An 18023-nucleotide genomic window follows, 5' to 3' on the forward strand; every position below is an offset into this window, starting at 1 on the left:
TGCACCTTACAGATGGCTGAATGCCCCTCTGGCTGCATTTCCAGGGACAGACTGCAGACTTCTGGGGCTGGTATGAACTTAACTGCCTAAGGCCTGGTACTGCTGACCAAGTCAAGGTTGCAAAAACTCCCTTAGCATCCAAAAGTTTTTCCCTCTCACCTCATGCTGAGACCTTCTCAGAGAAGCCTGATCCAACAACACATGCCCTCCACAAAAAAGCCATCTTTTTACTGAGTACTCCAACAATTTCAGCATTCAGCCAAGGAGACGAGATGTGGGTTCAGTCCCTTGCTGGAGGGTTAAGTGGAAGCCCCACAAATGACAGTGACTTGTAAACACTGGGCTTTGTTATATAACAAATGCTGGAGTACCTAACTTCTCCTGATACATCTATCTCTGATAATGTCTTTAAAATTTCTGGCCTGTTGGATATGACATAGTCAGGAACTTGATGATGAAAACATAGTCCTAGAGGTCATTTTTAGAGAAATACATTTTCTGTCTGCTTATTGAGAACTTTGCATTCTTTCAATTCAATTGTCCCTGTTGAATTTCTGTGCTTCTGTCTCTTTTAAAATGATTCAGAGGACCACTGCTGGGATTTTTACGGATAAGAAAGATTATGGCAGACTTTATAAAATAGAATTTAAGTTAAATCCATCATTTGACAAGGATCAACAAATCTTGCCTTTAAAAAACTGAAAGGTACCATCCAGCTAAACAACAATGGCCAGAGCTTGATTGGCACCTTTCCAACCCAAATCATTCTATGATTCTATGCTGCTTTTAAACTTCACACTCTGACACCTCTTCCCCTCTTCTTTTTTTAATTGCCAACTCATAGCAGAAATACCTTGATTATTTTATAAGTAAACTCAGGCGAGTTACATTAGCAGGTGTCAGCAACTTCTAATTCACAAAGAGCCAACTTTCACTGCTGAACAACTGAAGAATCTACTTCAAAATCTATAGTATATTTAGGTACCTGGAAGGTACACCTGGAAGTGTACCTTAGGTACACTTTGCATTTGGAAAAATAATTCCACCTCAGGTATGCTGGTGGAAATGAAATATGTTTATGTTTGGCTTCTCCTTTCCAAATACTCAAAGAAGAGAGAGAAGCTAAGCTACTACTGTAGTTTTTCCCTGCATGTGATCAAATGGCATAGGAAATGCATAGGAGATTATGTGAGACAGTTTTAAATTTTATTATACTACAGACGCAAATAGACAGAGAAAGTGGAGCTGGTGGAAGTGCTGTGAATTTCAATTCAACATCTTCAGGTTTTCAGTAAGTTCTAAAACAGGTACATGTTACTTTGGGAATTTTTTTTAGCTGAAGCCCTATTTCCATACAGCCTTTTTAGATACAGTTGCTCAGAAATCAGGAGATTCAAAGTTAAGGCAGGTAAAGAGAAAACAGGTCATAAAAGTAGTAATATTCCAGTAGTTACACACAGTTCTTTCTATAGACAAATAAAAAGAGAAGCAACCTGGGTTTCAGATGTACTCACTGCCCACCTCACCTGCAGGGCTTCAAGCAGAGTGATACTGGATTAGGGCCTCCAAAAATCAGATCCCATCTACCTTCCTCAAGGTGCTTAGAGCTTAAAGGAAACCAAAAGCATGCAAAAATGCAACTATAGTTCATGTTGATGGAATGGTTTCCAAATGAGGAAGTGAAACTCTCTCACCAGCAGACACTGGTGCATCACTAGAGGTAAGGGATATGCTCAGCAAAGATGGATTGGAAATGGAGGCTGCCACAAAGCAAAGGGAAGGGAGGTCCTGCTTGGAGTGAGTGCACTGCTTGCCCAAAGCACTCCTGGGATGGAGCTGTAGAGAAGGAGGGGTTTATGGAAGGAATGAATAATGGACTTTTTCCAGTAATGGGTTGGGAAGAGAATTTTTCCCCAGTAAGACTGGTATTTTTTTACAACTAGCACCCCGAAGGGAAAAGCATGAATGTTTTTATTTTGGAGTATCATACTAAAACTTATATCCTGCACAGTAATAAAATGCACTTTCAGATACCAGAAGTGGGTAACACTTGTGTGCTTATGGTTATCACTTATACAAGGTGTCGGGTTCTTGAAAGTCTAGTGTCCAGAGGAACTGGATAAACCACAAATCTAACACCTTAAAATACTGACTTCCACACAGTTTGACTTTTAGTAACTATGTTACCATAGCTCAGGACACCTGAAACCACAACATTTTCCAAAATGAGAGTAGTTACCTGCAGTTGGTTAGTGGGAACAGCCCAATTACTATTTTCAGCATGGGGAAGGTTATTTCAATTCTAAGAGTTCAGCTTAACAGCAATTTGTGCTGTATGTAGCAGAAGGCATAGTTCACCACTGACATATCTTTCCAACCTGAAAGAATTAGCCAAAGAAATAATAAGTTTACATGTATATGAGCACATGATCAGCTGAAGGTACTTGGGCCTGAGATTTTACTTTAAAACACACTTCCAGATTCCACGAATGAGACTCCTTTGCATTGTGCACTGTTTCTGTGTCACACAGCTGCCAGGGAGAGGGCTGCAGACAGAAACCAGATAGATTCAGAGTCACAGTTATTTGTTTATTGTTGGCTTTTCATTTAACAAAAATACTATGTGTGGAAATTTACTTTGAATATTTAGCCTGTGTTCGGAGAAGTGAGAGACATCCTCCAATCTTTTGTCTCCCTGTTCACCTAAACAACAGCTTGGAATACTTTGCAAACAACCCTTCTTTCTCCTAATCTTTCTTGCAAGATTAATTTTTCCAAGTCTACAGGTGCTGAAACAGAGGCCTAAACAGATTGATGTCTCTGGCTGCAGGTATTGCCAGGGCATAGAGAACAATCAGTTTTCAGACGTGGGTTATTTCTTGGGCTGGAAGCTAAATTCCCCTGAACCTGACATTTGAAGAAAAGGTAGCAGGACTTACAAATGAGCACAGTAGATGTTCCTGGTGACTGACAGCCAGTGCTGAACAACAGAAGACTGTTTACTGCCCCTCTTGCATTTGTCACCCATTTAATTAAACAAGCAAATCAGTAGGGGTGGCAGAAGGAACAGAAATTCTCCTACAAATCCTGCAAATTTGTAAGCTTTCCCTTAAACCCAGCTGGGAGAGCTGGGCACTTCCAAGCAGGGATTAGTCTCCTTGTGGCTCATAGACAGGCAGAACTAGCTCAAAATGCAAGCACAAAACTCACAATCATCTCCAATTTACTAATAAGAATTTAGTAACTCATATTTTAAATGAAGCAGTGAGGACTGGGGAGAGCAGCGAAAGAACAATCACAACAATCCTGCAATACTTATTGGACTTCACTCACCAAGTTACAGCAGGAAAAAGCAAGGGGTTATTTTTGACTTTCTAATTAAGCTTGTTCTTAAATGCCCCTGGCCACCAGCTGGTGAGGTACACAGAAAGACGGGGGAGAAAAGCAAACAAGAAAAAAGGTAATTAAAGAGGCCTTTCTTGCCTTGACATTGGATAGCTGTTTTTTGGCCTTTAGCTGCATGTTTCCAAAGAAAAGACAGCCCTTCATCATCAGATGAAATTGCAGAGAACAAGACTCATTCTTTCCATCTCCAAAGCTCCCACTGCAGCGTTCAACTAACCCCCCTCTGAACACTGAGTCCCAACAACACAGGGAAATGTAACCTCCATCACCATGACACTCCCAGGAAATCAACACCTATCAACTACCACGGAATAATTAAGAATGGATAAAAAGACAGCTGCTTTCCTTCTGTTTTTTAATCATGTATCCAGCCCCTTAAGAGATTGCTAGGCTAGAGGAGACTTAAAGAAGATTAGCCTTTTCATTAATGTTGGGGTGAGGGGACAGTTTCAATAACTTCCCCCAGCATGTTTTTAGCAGAAAGGCAGGCAGCTTGTTCAGTGCTACCTCCCTGTCTGGTGTTATAACTGAGATTATACTGAGATTAATTCTGAGCCCAGAGAGCAGGGAAGGCTTTCCACAGCAATCTTTCTGCTTTTTAAAAATAGAAGGAAGAAAAAAACCCCAACAAACCCAAAGAGAAAAACTAATGTAGTGCAATGGGTTGCCCCTGGATGCGTGCCAGGTACCCACCAAAGGATGGGTACTGCTCTGTCTCTCCCATCCTCTGCCCTCCTCAGCAGGGACAGAGAAAATATTACAAAAGGCTCATGGGTTGAAATAAGGACAGGGAGAGATCACTCACCAGTTAGCATCATGGGCGAAACAAGCTGGACTTGGGGAAATTAATTTAATTTATTACCAATCAAAACTGAGTAAGCTAACAAGAAATAAAACCAAAGGACCAAATGTTAAAACGCCTTCCCTCCACCCCTCATTTCTTCCCAGGCCTAACTTTCCTCTTGATTTTCTTCCTCCTCCCTGCCAGTGACCTTCTCAGAGGAAGGACTCCCCACATTCTTCCCCTGCTCCAGCATAGGATTCCTCCTATGGAAAACAGCCCTCTAGGAACTTCTCCATCAGTCCTTCCCACAGCATCCAATTTTTCACATAGTACTCTAGTATGGGTCACTGCCATGGGGTGCAATCTTTGAGGAACAGGCTGCCCTGGTGTGGGCTCCTCTGCCCAGGAGTCTGCTCCAGCTTGGGCTTCCCACAAATCACAGCCTCCTATGGGCATCCATCTGCTCTGGCAGGTGGGTCTCTGCATCCCCATGGACCTCCATGGGCTGTGGGGCACAGCTGCCTCACCAGGGTCAGCACCATGGGCTGCAGGGGAATTGCTGCTCCAGCACCTGGAGCACCTCCTGCCTCTCCTTCTCCACTGGCCTGGGTGTCTGCAGGGCTGCTTTCTCTCACAATTTCTCTCCCATCTCTTTGGCTGCATTAGTGCAAGGGTTTTTTCTCCTCAAACACATTACCCCAGAGGCACTACTGCTGTTGCTGGTGGGCTCAGCCTTGGCCAGCAGAGGGTTCATCTTGGAACCAGCTGGCCTTGGCTCTATCAACATATGGGAAGCTTCTGGCAGCTTCTCAGGGAAGCCACTCCTGTAGTCCCATCACTGAAACATTAACAGCAACCCCAATATATGTCAGGCTGGTGATAAATGTAACTTAGCTTGTTTTAAACAATAATTATACTTTCCCCTAATTTGTTTTTCTCAAAGATCTTCAGTGATGTCTTCAGACATGAATTATCACCTAGAGGAAGAAACTATTACTGTTCCCATCTTTAAGATCAGAAAATAATTTTAAAAGTAAGAGATTCTAAGCAAACTTTAAGTTCTACTTACAACATCTCAGAAGGAAAGTAATGCATTCAGTGTTTTTTTGGAAAACCAAACATGCATTTCTGACTTGGATGTATAGGTTAAAGCTTTCTGCTAATGATGAGGGGTAGCAAGTTGCAAGTATAACTCCGTTGAAGCAGTTGATTCTTTCACAAGCCATGAGCCTGACACATCCTGTTACGCACAAACAGAAACCAGAGGAGAACATCCTCATGATAAAATATTTTCTTTTCACAAGACATATTGCATCATAGAATTGTTTGGGTTGGAAGGGATCTTCAAGATCATCTTTTTCCAGCTCCCTTGCCATGGGCAGGGACACCTTCTGCTAGACCAGGTTGCTCAGAACCCCATCCAGCCTGGCCTTGAGCACTTCCAGGGATGGGGCATCAAGAGCATGTCTGGGCAATCTGCTCCTGTGCCTCACTACTCTCACAGCAAAAGGTTTCTTCCTAATCCTTAATCTAAACCTCCCCTCTTCCGGTATGAAGCCGTTCACCCTTGTCCTGTCCCTGTGTGCCCTTGTAAAAAGCCCCTCTCAAGCTTCCAATACTTCCCCAGCTTTTAAGGCATGACAGCCCCTCAGAACTGCAATGAAATCACGCTGACCAGGTGACACTTTCATTGTACCATTTTTACACGACACCCTTGTTACTCCACACTTATTCCCATGGAGGTTTTGAAGCACGAATTCTCGGGAATAACTTCTCTTAAGAGATGCCACAAGGGAACACAAGAGAAACTTTAAAGGGTTTCAACCAGACTGACTTAAAATAGCAGTCCCAAAGATTGGCAGCTTAAATAGACTATTCCATCTCTAATTCACCAGCAGCTTTCTTCTGAAAAGTGAGAAAAACAGGATTTTTTTCCTCTTTAGACTCTCCAGCACTTCATGGCTGGACAGTTACAAGTCTGTACCTCTATACACATTGCACCAAGGCTGAGCTCAACAGGAAAGGTACAAGCAAGGGATGGAAATAACTATCAACCCCCACCTTTGAATGACTCACATCCATGAAATACCTTCTCTTGCAAATCAGACCCTGGGGAAGGAGAAGGGAAAGGGGTAGACATTACAGCAGCTTTCCAAGAGCCTTGTCACTGAATTTGAATGCTGGTGACTTTGCAAGGTAATGGCATTCAGGGACTAGATACTGTAGCACAACTGACAAACCCACCCAGAGCATTTCTAAGGAGCAAATTCATTACAGAATGAGCTTCAGGGCAGCTGATCATTGTTTAGGGATTTAAAAAGAAGATTTCACTTTTTTTTTTTTTTTTTTTTTTTTAATCATTCAAGTATTAAGACGTCAGCATGAGAATGAAGTGGTAAAGTTCAACAGCTTTGTTGTCACACAGGAGGTTGAGTTGGGCAAGCAAAATACCTTTAAGCTATTAGACACAGAAAGGATTTATTGCCCTTTGAGGAATCACAATTCTCTTGATATGACACAGATGTATCCAGCTTTCCTGACATTCCTGGGACACTTAACTTTTTCAAAAAGATAAAATGCAAACCCCTAGGTTTCTATACTGCAGAGGACAGGCTGCTGCTTGTATTCCAAATGCAACTTTGGAGTTTCCTGTAGGACAGAAATTTCAGTTCAGTCAGCTGCGAGACAGAGCTCGCTTAGAAGAACAAGAAAGAAAGAAAAAAAAAAAAAAAAAAAAAAAGATAATTGAAAACTTCACAGTCTCCCATAGCACATAAGACTCACCACCACCCCACCTGCCTGTCAATTAGGAGAAAAGTGTGGCATACTCTGAACAAGCCTGATGCACACACAGCCTTGATACACTGCCAAAGAATATTAAACCATGGCAGGTCTTTGGATGCACAGTAGGCACACACTTACACAGACCAGCTTCTTGAAAGTTAAAAAAAGAATAGAATAATTGCCTCTAATTATTTGTAACACAGCTTCATAAATCATTGACATTTTACTTCATTTACATTTTATTGAGTGTATATCAGCACTCAGAGCATATTTATTTCAGAGGCATGGTTGCTTCCTGTTGTCTTTGCTGACAGAACATCAGCAGGCATTATTTTCTCTGTAGCACAGACTAAGGACAGCTTGTTGGCATACCTGGGCTGAGTCTTGAGGTAAATAAATAAGAAGTAATAAAAATATCATTCTCACCTTAACAACTCCACTTTCGCCAACCAATTGTCCAGGTGCTTGCAACTGCTGGGTGAAGCTGCTGCAAAACATTGGTGACACAAAAACTCCCCCCAGCAGTACAAGTTGTGTGCACAGCAAATGAAGTGAGGACAGAACAATAATTTAAAAAAAACAAACACAAAAACAAAAGGAAACAAACTACCCATAGCAATTTCAGCATCATCTGGAGAATCAACATCATTTTAAAAGCCATAAGAACATTAAGAACATTAACCACAAGAACAATTCATTTAATGCAGTGATAACTTTATTGAAGGAAATGAAGCACTGGTAAAGGTTTCACTTCATTACAGAGAAAGTTTTAAGTCAGAAAAAAATATGCTTATCAAAGTAGAAATCAAACAGTGTAAATACATAGAAAAAGCACATGAGCAAACAGAATCAGTAACAGTATAAAACATTGCAGAGAATTTCTGAGTTTGGTTTTTATTTTACAAAACAATTCCACAGCTGGTAAAAAATTTAGTGGTCACACTACAGTGAGGCACGTGGCTTTAAGACAGTAAACCATTTGTGTGCTTTCCCTCCAAAATGGTTAATATTTGCTATGGTTGTAAACATCAGTATTTAAGATAAATGTGTTAAAACATCCTCCTCCTTCTCAGTTTACAATAGCACAGTGATCTCACTTTCATGAACATGATTAAGTACCAAAATGAAGCAAGAGCTGTTGTCAGGAAGTCGAAGGCACACACAGAGCCCAACACATTTTCCTTTTAAAAACATGGTTTCTGAAAAGAATTTCAACTTGTGGCAGAAAATTCTTCCTTGGTTTTTGTAACAGCTCATGAACAATCTTATTACTGTAAATACTTAATGAGATGAAATTGTTCACATCATCAGTGTAGAACCATTTCCGATAGTACCAGCATTCATAACGGACTTCATCATATAAAACAGAGCAAAACCTTGAAGTAGTGAAAAAAAAATCCCATATTTCAATGTATAGAGTCTCAGAACTTTGGGAATAGATGACTACCACCCTCCCTATTTCCCTTTCTAATGTAGCTGCAAAGTCAGCTGATCCAGGATATAGAAATTTCCTGCTCGAACTGTATGCTAAGGCTGCTTGGTTGAGGTTACATTATCTGTACAGCAAATAGTGAAAAAAAAGTGGACAAACTGGTCAACAGGCTGAGCAAAAAGCACTTTCTGTTAAAACACCAAATCCTACTGAGATGGGCACCCAACATCAAAGAAGTTTCCTTAGAGGAGTCAGCCTTGAGTAAGGTGCTGTAGGCAACTGAGTGAGGACTTTGGGAAGGAAGGAGCTTTGTGATTCAAACCACAAACTCTACTCACAGTACAGTGTACACAACAAACATTCCTGCTCTCAAGGACAGTGAGATGGAAAGCTTCCTGCCAAGCACATAACCAAAGTTGATGATGTCAAAATGTAACACAAAGCAGATTTAATGACGAAAAGAAGAAGGTGTAATGGTATAAACTACTCAAGAGGGAATGTTCATATAGTTTACTCCCCAGTTATGTAAAAATCATATAAAATAAAGTACTTCAGTAAAGTGGAAAATTCTTTTGCTGTTAAATTTGCCAACAGCCTCACTAGGACTACTTAAGAGTGAGTAAGAAAGACTTTTGTTCTGGGGGAGCTATTTTAAATCAAAACTGCTTGTAGATGAAGCAACAAACCCTGAGTATGTTTCACATATTGGCAAGAATATGGCAAGTGTCTCCTACTGTCTGATGTTCCCAGGAACAGAATACAGCACCAAAGGGCAACATACACCCCAGTGGCACTCTTGTGATCCTTGTGTCCTTGCCATCTCCCCTTGGGTTCCCTTCCTGTAAGGGCACAATTGCTTAGCCTCATGTGCTGTGCAGTCAAATGAAGATTTGTTCTTCTCTCTTCCTGAATAAAAGGCTGTGAAGCTGGAATTACAGTTTTAAACTGAGAGGAGAAGGGGAAAGGACAAAAATCCATTTATGTGGTATCTACTGGTATTTTCATAAACTTCCTACTTCTAACTGGCTGTGTTCACAAGAGCCAGCTAAAAGGTTCTAGTTAGCTACTCTGCATGTTGAAAAACTAACACTCACCATACCAAATTGTACTACTGTTCTTCCAGAAGAACTGCCAGAGAGTCAGGCTACCAGAACCCTGCCCAAGCCTGCCAAGGAATATGCTAAAGGCTTCTACTCCTCCTAATCTGAAGTAACCAAAAAAAGAATCCCAAAAGTCAAATTCTGCTATCGTGGCTGCTGAACCTGGAATGATGATCAGGGTTAACATAACTTAGCTGGAAAGGGGAAGGAGAAACAATGGATACTGTGCTTGTAGCTTTTTCCAGGGACATTCAGAGATGTTAAAATTAAAGGAATATTGGAATGTAAAAGGCATTAGGGTTGTATTTCAATTTCCCTTATATAAAGGAGTTCTGTAAACATTATCAAGGTCCTAAGAAAAGACTGGCATAGGTCCTTTGACAGATGTAAATTAGGTTTTGAACTTACTCCCTGATAAAAAAAGACACACATCAGTTTAGACACTTGTCTTAGATCAGCCAGGGAAAAAAAGGATCAGTTTTCTTTAATTCCCAGTCTCTCTTGGGCATTTAACCAAATCTTCTTTTCAAGAAGAGTAATAGTCAACATATTTATTTCAACACTAACTTCTAAACCCAGGGAGATAACAAAAGCACCAGGACATAGAACGTGAATCTGCATAATTGATTCATCCTAACATCAGTGCCATCTTTCCAAGGTGGCATTTTCCATTCAAATGCCTTTGCAGCAGTAATTCTGGCCACCTGGAATCCACAGAACACTTGCCAAAATCTCCCTTTCATACCATCTGCAAAAGGGATTTTTTTTTTTTTTTTAGGATCCTTACAGGTGGGTGGTACTGAGCTTTATAAATTATCAGAAGGACACTTAAATTTAAGATTTTGGATTAATTTCTTAGTAACTTTCTGGAAGCCATAGAACTATTTGCCTTCACTGTGAGCTTACACTTTACAGCCAAGTAGATCTAGTTTTTTCCCACATTAAAATCTTTGTAGTACAAGTCAAGGATACACTTGCCATGCCAACACAATGCTCTTAAACAACTAAACTCCTGATAGACTGAGGAAGAGATGCTTCAGTTCCCACCAGAGTACACTGGAAAGCCATCGTCTTAAACACTGGCTCCAGTAAGAGTTTGGTGAAAGGAAAAGGGAAAGCAGTTAAAGACTATCTCACACAGCAGAAGCAGGAATCTGTGCTCCGATATTAAACTGACCACTGCAATGCTGTGGAAGTAAATGATTATATATAGCTCAGAAGATAAACAGAATACAGAGTGGCCTTGGAATTTGGATACAGACTGCTCAGCACTTGTTTGGAGCTGGCAGCAGGACTGTTTCACACTCTCCTGGCTACCACAGGCAATAGCATATTGTGCTTTCTCCTCCACGCAGAGAAGTTCTCTGGTGTGGTCAAGAGTTTTAGCAGAAAGAAAAATGATTCCATTTACAAAGAAACAAAGAGAAACGTTAGAGTTTAAACTTATTTACAAGTTCAGAAGAAAATGTCTTCTCCCTGAGCTAGGCTGCTTAAAAACAATAGCCCACTTCCACCTTATGGCAGTTTGTCCTTTGAGAAAGGACATACATAAATTCTTTTATTGCTTGCCTACCCTGGCCTTTGAACTGCTCTTATGCTACAGCTGGGGGAGAAGAGAAGCACCTCACTTTATATGAAGAGTGTCAGCTTCCTACCTTGCAACTGTGAGCAAGGAAAAGAATTCAGGTTCCTGGTAGTGAAAACATCAATGGACCTTATTTTACGAGTGCTTTTCCAACAGGAAAAGTTTTTTCAGATTAAAATGTCCCTTTCATGTATTTTATGGAAAGACTATCAGTATAGACTGAGAATTAAATACTTCATTAAAGATGCAAACATTTCATGGTTAGTCCAGAACCGTGTTTGCCTTTAAAATTGCATCTTTTAGAAGTCTCATAAACCTAAAATTTTGCAAGAGAGACAGGAAAAGAAAGAATACCAGTATTCCATTACCCAAGGCAAACAGTGCAAAGATTAAGTGACACAAGGCTATTTTAAAAATCCCAAGTTGTTGGTAAGAAATCAGTTTTCAACTCTAGAACTGGCACAGACCCATCAGAGACAAGGTCTTCACTTTACAGACTTCACGCATTACTTTAAAACTTTTGCAAAACCAAATGCATGAATTTATGCAAGAATCACCACCTAACTGTGGACCTCTGCCCAGCTCTTCTGCCAGACTGTATTTCATTTGATCACAAGCCCCTGTCCCACAGACACCATTGCTTACAAACCCAAGCACCTGCAGACACTGGGTGTAACACAAGGAGCTTCTAACAAGCAGATGAAAGGCACGTGCTCAAAACAGGAGTAGGAAACTACACAACACAGTGATCTCAACACAGTTCTACCTAGAACGTCCTAGAACTTGGTGAGGCATCCAGTATTCCTGTTAGGACAGACAGACTGACACACATTTCTTCACAGCATCCCTACAGGCAGGATAAAGAAAAAAAAACACAAGAGAGTCAGAGTCATCTCAGTCATATTATTGGATAAGAGTCATTCCATGCTGCTATCCCACTGACACTGAGGACTGTGGAGATCACCTGACCATATATTAATTGCATTAATATGATTTGCATGATGACACAAATGCCTTAGAGACAAGCAGGTCTGCTCAGTGGCCAGCTGCTGGGGAAGTGACACCTGCATGGCTGCACAGAGGCAGTGCACTGCAGAAGGGTGGGGCAGGAGACACAACTGTGTGCTCACACAGAACAGTGCTCACGGGGGAGAACAGCACAAAAGGGACACAGAAGAATATACTTGTCTAGTAGCAGTTTGGACCAATATCCAGACATTCCAAAGGCAAGACTTATGCTCAGCATTTGGTCAGCAGCAGGCTTACATATTTCTATGGGAAGCACTCTCATTTTCTCCCTTTGTGTTCTCCCACTAGAGAAGATGCTTATTTTCACTTGCAAATGTAACCACTTACATGTCCTGCACCATGGAAAACCTTCTAAAGCCACACATGACAATGCTTCTCTAAACTAATCTTCTGTATGATTAAACCTCAAAAATGACAAAGAGGAAGAGAGTAGGGAAGCTTACCTTGCATATGGTATGAAGGAAATGCTGTACCTAGAAAGACAGATTTTGAAAGTTACTTTTCATGCCAGATTTTATTAGAGTCACAAACAAGAACAACCCCTCTGATACTCTAAACTGCAAGTTACATAACCAAAATGAAGCTTTGAGTTTGTGAGTAACAGGAAGGAATATCCTTGCAAGCCATCTTAGCCAAGCCAGGATATGAAACACTATGGCAAAATAGAGGGGGATGTTGTGAAAGCATTTTGAGCACAGCTCTCCTGCACCCAGTATTCTTCATGCTCCAACACCTACAGGTAGGCAAGATTAGCACTGAGGGCTGCCTAGGTGTCCATATCAGTTTGTGCACTCCTTTGCACAGACCATATGTTAACATGAAGAACACTGACAATTTGATTGGCATAACTGGGTCTCTGAACAAGGCAAATTCAGTAGAGTGTGAAAGAGGAATACCAGGTAGGAGGCAACACATTGATTTAAAAAGGGAAGACAAATACCAAGCTCAGTTCAAGCTCAGAGAAATCAAAGGAACTTCCTTGAGAAATGGAGCCCTGAGCTCTGTCAACAAAGCTTCTGTAGCAGTGTGAGAGACCAAGAAGTGGGAACAGGTCAGCTCCTCACTGATGCATTGCCTTGAATCTATGGGATTGACAAGGTAAAAATCTTCCTTCCACCTAACTCAATATCAAAATCCACTCACAATTCAGCTACTGATGTCAGGTGCAACAGAAAGTGGAGTGTGTAGGGAGGAAATCACTTACCATGCCATGGCAAAAAACTGTAAGATGCAGAAGAGCAGTGCAAGTCCCGCCTTACGCCACTGGAGAGGAGGGGGGACAGGGGAAGAAACACAGCAGAGACAACAGTGTAAGAATCTTACTTTTAAAATATACTCCAGCTATATTAACTCCAGTTATATATACATACAGAATTCCAGTACTCACCCAGAAAGCAGAACACAGTGTTAGTATGAGGCACAACTAGAAGAAAACAAATTATTTTAATTAAAAATAGAAACAACTCCAGTTTCTATAAATATTGCAACACTGTAATGGGTTCCTTCACAGAGACAGAAATGAATTACATAATTTCACAGTTTTATTCAATTCTGCACCACAAGAGTTCCTCGTATTTAAAGTAAGTTCCTTGTATTTAAAATGCTCTTGCTATTACATTTCTGAAGTGGATTAAAGCAGTCAGGAAATATCAGCCTGGTATCTCCAGAAAACGATTTTATGGCTGCAAAGGAGCAAGTGGAAGAGGTTCCTGCAGCTCTTTTGCAGGTCCCTGCTCCATCCCACACACTTTTTGGTGTCACAGGCACACACCACATTTCATCATTTTGCATAAGTAAGACTTTTAAAATACTTTTCAGTTACCACTCTTATAGTCTTTCTGCCTCTGCACAGTTTCTGATGATTACATGGTTACCACAGCATTGAAGTTATGTCATTACTTAAAAACTCACCAATTAAAACTATGCTACGCTTTCAAGAAGTTTGGACTATTGCTTAGTATTTCTCCTGTATATATTTAAGTAAGGCACAGTCATTCAAACCGGCACTTTTTGTGTTTTCAGAGTTGCACTGTATCTTTCTTTCTTTACTACAAATAAAATCTTGGGGGGTGGGAGTGTAGTAGGATTATTTTCTGCTTTAACCCTCAGTTTTAAAGAAGCCTCCTCTTAGTTTTTATTTTTCAGTTTAAGATAGAACAGTTCATTTATCTATGATAGATACTGATAAGTCATCTTCCTCCATCAGCCTTTAGATACACATGTACCATTGTGCTACTAAAGGTTATAATGTGCATCTTTCTGCTAGAATGGGAAAAAACCATATAGTACTGCATATTCAGACACTAAAACATGCATTGCCAAAGAAATCATACACATGAGCTCAACCACTACTGACAATAAATGCAGCTCTTCCATTAGTTTTAAGGTGGTGATTTGTATATTGGTCTAAATACTGCATCATACATCTAATGACAGGCTTTATCCCAGTGAACAACATTCCAGGAATTCTCCTGACTCCAGGTATCCTGAATGCATACAAAACACACACACCACACAGTAGCTTCTTGCTTGGATCTGCAAGCATACACAGTCAATTTCTCAAGCTCTGCAGCATCTCTGGATGTGCAAAGAGAAATTGGGAAGTGCTGATGCCAAGCAAAAACTCTGAAGACATTCAGACTGAAAGCAGGAGTTTCATGCAAGTTATACCACCTTTCAACTCTGACTTGCCAGGAGAAAACAGAAAATTGCAGAGACAAAAACCCCATATACTTTAAAGAAGAGTCAGTCTGAAAATTAGCAGCAACTTTCAGACACAGGAACGCACACAACACAGGGTTTGCTATAACTTCCATCTTCTGAAAAGAAAATAATTCCGAGGGTCACTCCACTGAATGTTGAATTTGCAATTTCATTCTGTCATACAAGTTACAAAACCTGAAGCTATCAGCTGAGATGATCCCTAACACAAGGTGACCAAGGCATAATTTACCCAGCTGCTTTGTCATGAAGAGATGATTTTGTCAAGGTAGAAATACCTACACAGGTCTTTCAAGGCAATCAGACAGAATATAAAAAGACAACATTATGCAAAATAAAATATCTAACAACATCCATAGGACAACTTAAAAAAAACCCAAAACACTAGTCTCCCGTCATTCATTTCTTAGGCAACATGTAAATATGATGTTGTGACCTCAAGCACCCTAAAAAAGCACATGCATGGTTCACACACACCATTCACAGACCCTTAATGCCCATTTAGCAAAACAAACGGGGTTCAGCTCAGTCCTGCCTAACAGAGAGACCCTTTTCTGGAGCTACACTCACCTCTCCACTCCAGCAGATACTGCAGTGTCTGACATTTTAAGAAAAGACAAAAAACCCACGAACCAAAGAACCACCCCCAGACACATGCTGAGCCACAGCAATGGCTCTGAAAGGACTTCACAATAAAATTTTTTGCCAGGTTTGGACTCCTGGGATACTTACTAGCATAACAATAGTAGCGATCAAACGTGTAGGCTCAAACATCCGCTTCAGTTGTTTCATTGGCCCCATAAGAAACATTGTGCTGTAGAAAACAAGTGGAGATGAACATGGAAATGAGAAAGGTAAAAGTGAAACTTGGTAAGACTGAAGTGTCTGCTGCCATAGGGGCATCAGCACACTGTGTTGTTATGGCAATCAGTGCGGCGTAACAAAATAAATGGGATCATACAACGAGACAAAATCCATCCTCCCTTTTCTCTGTGCAAGGTATTTACGATTTTATTCACACTTGTTCCGCTAAAATTAACAGAAGCAGAGCAGGACTATCAAGTTAGAAGCACAGGCCAAGGTCAGCTCCACTCAGATCATCCTTGACAGAGGCTTTTCAAAAATGCTTTTAAAAGCTTGCTTTTCAAGAACACCATCCACAGAGGCTCTGCATGGATTGCCAGGTAATCCAGCTCAATTCCTCTACATAAAAGGCTGTTTTCAGGCCTGGATCCATTCTCTGATCCCTTAGCAGATCTGCAGCCTCATCTAGAGCCCTGGTGTTGGATACTGGATGAATTATACAAGGTGAAAATTTTATCTAAAGTGATATTTCTGCCTCATAAACTATATTATTCTGCCTCATTAGCATATTACTTCCAGTTCCATTATTTATGCCTTCTTGCATTATGCTCAGTTTCCACAATCACAGAAAGCTGGGCCTGTCACAGAGGATGTAGGGCTTTGCCTCAGGAATCTCAATGGCCATGAAGTCTTACTACATGTGCTTGCCCTGACACACAGACTGCCCCTAACATATGCACCAAAAAACACAGCACACTTCCAAATGCAAAATGGCAAAGAATTCTTTTTATCTGGGGGAGGAGGAACCACCAAAATCAAAAAAACCTCAATGTTCACTCAGCATGAGTGTGATGCTTCTTTACTGATGAGAACTTTTACCTTGAATGTGTTATTAATAGCAATAAACAAAACTAAAATTTTCTTTCAGGGCACTACTGGGGAAATGCTTTTCTGTAGAATTCAACACGAAAATTATCTACAAAAGCAAGATTTTAAAAGCAAAATGCAACAGTTTCTACCACTCATTCTGCTTTTGTTTCATTAGGGAAATGATATATAAAGGTTGTTACCTCCCAAGAGACGCAATATTCCCCAGGGTATAAAACACTGCAAAGAGCACCAGCCCTTTCTTTGGTATCCATAGCAGGCAACTGCCCTAAAAAGGAACATTTAGAGAAAGAGAGGGGGGGAAAATTAACAGGTTTTAAATTGAAACAAATATATATACATATATACATATATATATATATATATATATATACTTTTAATCTATTTATTTATATATATTTTATATATATATATATATATATATATATAAAAATATATATATACATCCAAGAAGTGTCACGTCACAAAAGAAATCTTAAGAAAACTTCAAGCCAAAGCGCAGAATTACACATACAAAAGTCAACCGCGTTTATTAAGTGTGTTGTATCTAACTGGAACCGAGTCAAACGTCTCCACAGAGACTCGGAAAAATCCCGCACAGCCCAGAGGGAGGCTGTGATTATCTGTGCTCCTGAAACTCAGATATTGGGGAGATCTGGAAAAACTCCTTACCAAGATGGAGCACAGGCATCCGATGGCGAAACACGCCACGAAACCCTTCACTCGGGTGCCCCAACTCAAGGAAGTCGCATCGATAACCTGGAAAAACAGGGGAGAGAAACAAAAGCGAAACTTGTTTACTTGTAACTCTTGCCTCCCACCGAGCGCGGAAACTTCCTCCGAGGCGCTGCGCCCTGTCCTGTCCCGGCACCAGGGGGATGCTGAGGCACCGGGACCGGGGGGCAGCGCTGGGGGAGCCCGGGCAGGACCACCCGCCCCCGCCCCGGGCTGCCTGCTCCACCACCGCCCCGGGGACACCGGGGACGGGTGCCCGGCTCCCCCCGAGTGCCCGGCAGCGCTACCTCGGCCAGCCCGCTCGGCTCCTCCGCGTCGCGGCCGCTCAGCACCCGCTTCAGCTTGTCCATGGCTCCACTGCCCGCCCGCCCGGCCGGCCGGAGTGCCCTGCCCTTCCTTGCTCTTCCCTTCCCTTCCCTTCCTTCCCCAGGGACTACATTCCCCGGCAGGCACCGCGCCCACCTGCGCGCCGCAGGTAGGGGAAGGCCGGCGGGAAGGCGCGCGGGCTGCCGGGTGATGTAGTCCGGATGTGGATGGAGCCACTCTCCCCCCAACCTTTTCCAAACCTTCACTTGACAGTAGCAAAACTCATTTTATAGTCAGTGAAGTTTCATTCTAATCCCACGACTGTGGCTCTTCTCCCGCTCACTTTATTTTCGTAACGAGCTGAGCAGTCTCCTGCCAGACAAAGATGTAATGTCCTACCAGCAGCCAAAATTCAGCATCACAGGTAGTTCTTTCAGTTTATTTTGCTCA

General features: G+C 41.5%; 1 protein-coding gene across 1 annotated transcript; it reads right to left on the minus strand.

Annotated features, from left to right (window-relative positions):
- Positions 1-7670: 7670 nt before the first annotated feature.
- SFT2D2 (SFT2 domain containing 2) lies at positions 7671-17711 on the minus strand. The gene is made up of 8 exons (XM_083855437.1): positions 17555-17711; positions 17205-17291; positions 16715-16800; positions 15573-15654; positions 13507-13542; positions 13324-13382; positions 12563-12592; positions 7671-11937 (listed from the first exon to the last, which is right to left on the minus strand). The coding sequence occupies exons 1-8, from the start codon at positions 17615-17617 to the stop codon at positions 11898-11900; spliced, it is 483 nt and encodes a 160-aa protein (XP_083711563.1). The 5' UTR covers positions 17618-17711; the 3' UTR covers positions 7671-11897.
- Between the last annotated feature and the right edge of the window lie 312 nt (positions 17712-18023).

Source organism: Zosterops lateralis, assembly GCF_965231275.1.
Source record: "Zosterops lateralis genome assembly, chromosome: 2".
Taxonomy (NCBI): Eukaryota; Metazoa; Chordata; class Aves; order Passeriformes; family Zosteropidae; genus Zosterops; species Zosterops lateralis.

Bases quoted from the DNA above. Each gene is read 5' to 3' on its own strand.
- SFT2D2 (XM_083855437.1), bottom strand. From the start codon at position 17,617: ATGGACAAGCTGAAGCGGGTGCTGAGCGGCCGCGACGCGGAGGAGCCG. The intron at 12,593-13,323 runs GTAAGTGATTTC...CTGTCTTTCTAG, and splicing joins CAGTTTTTTGCCATGGCATG to GTACAGCATTTCCTTCATAC. The intron at 11,938-12,562 runs GTAAGCTTCCCT...TCCTGCCTGTAG, and splicing joins TCCTTCATACCATATGCAAG to GGATGCTGTGAAGAAATGTG.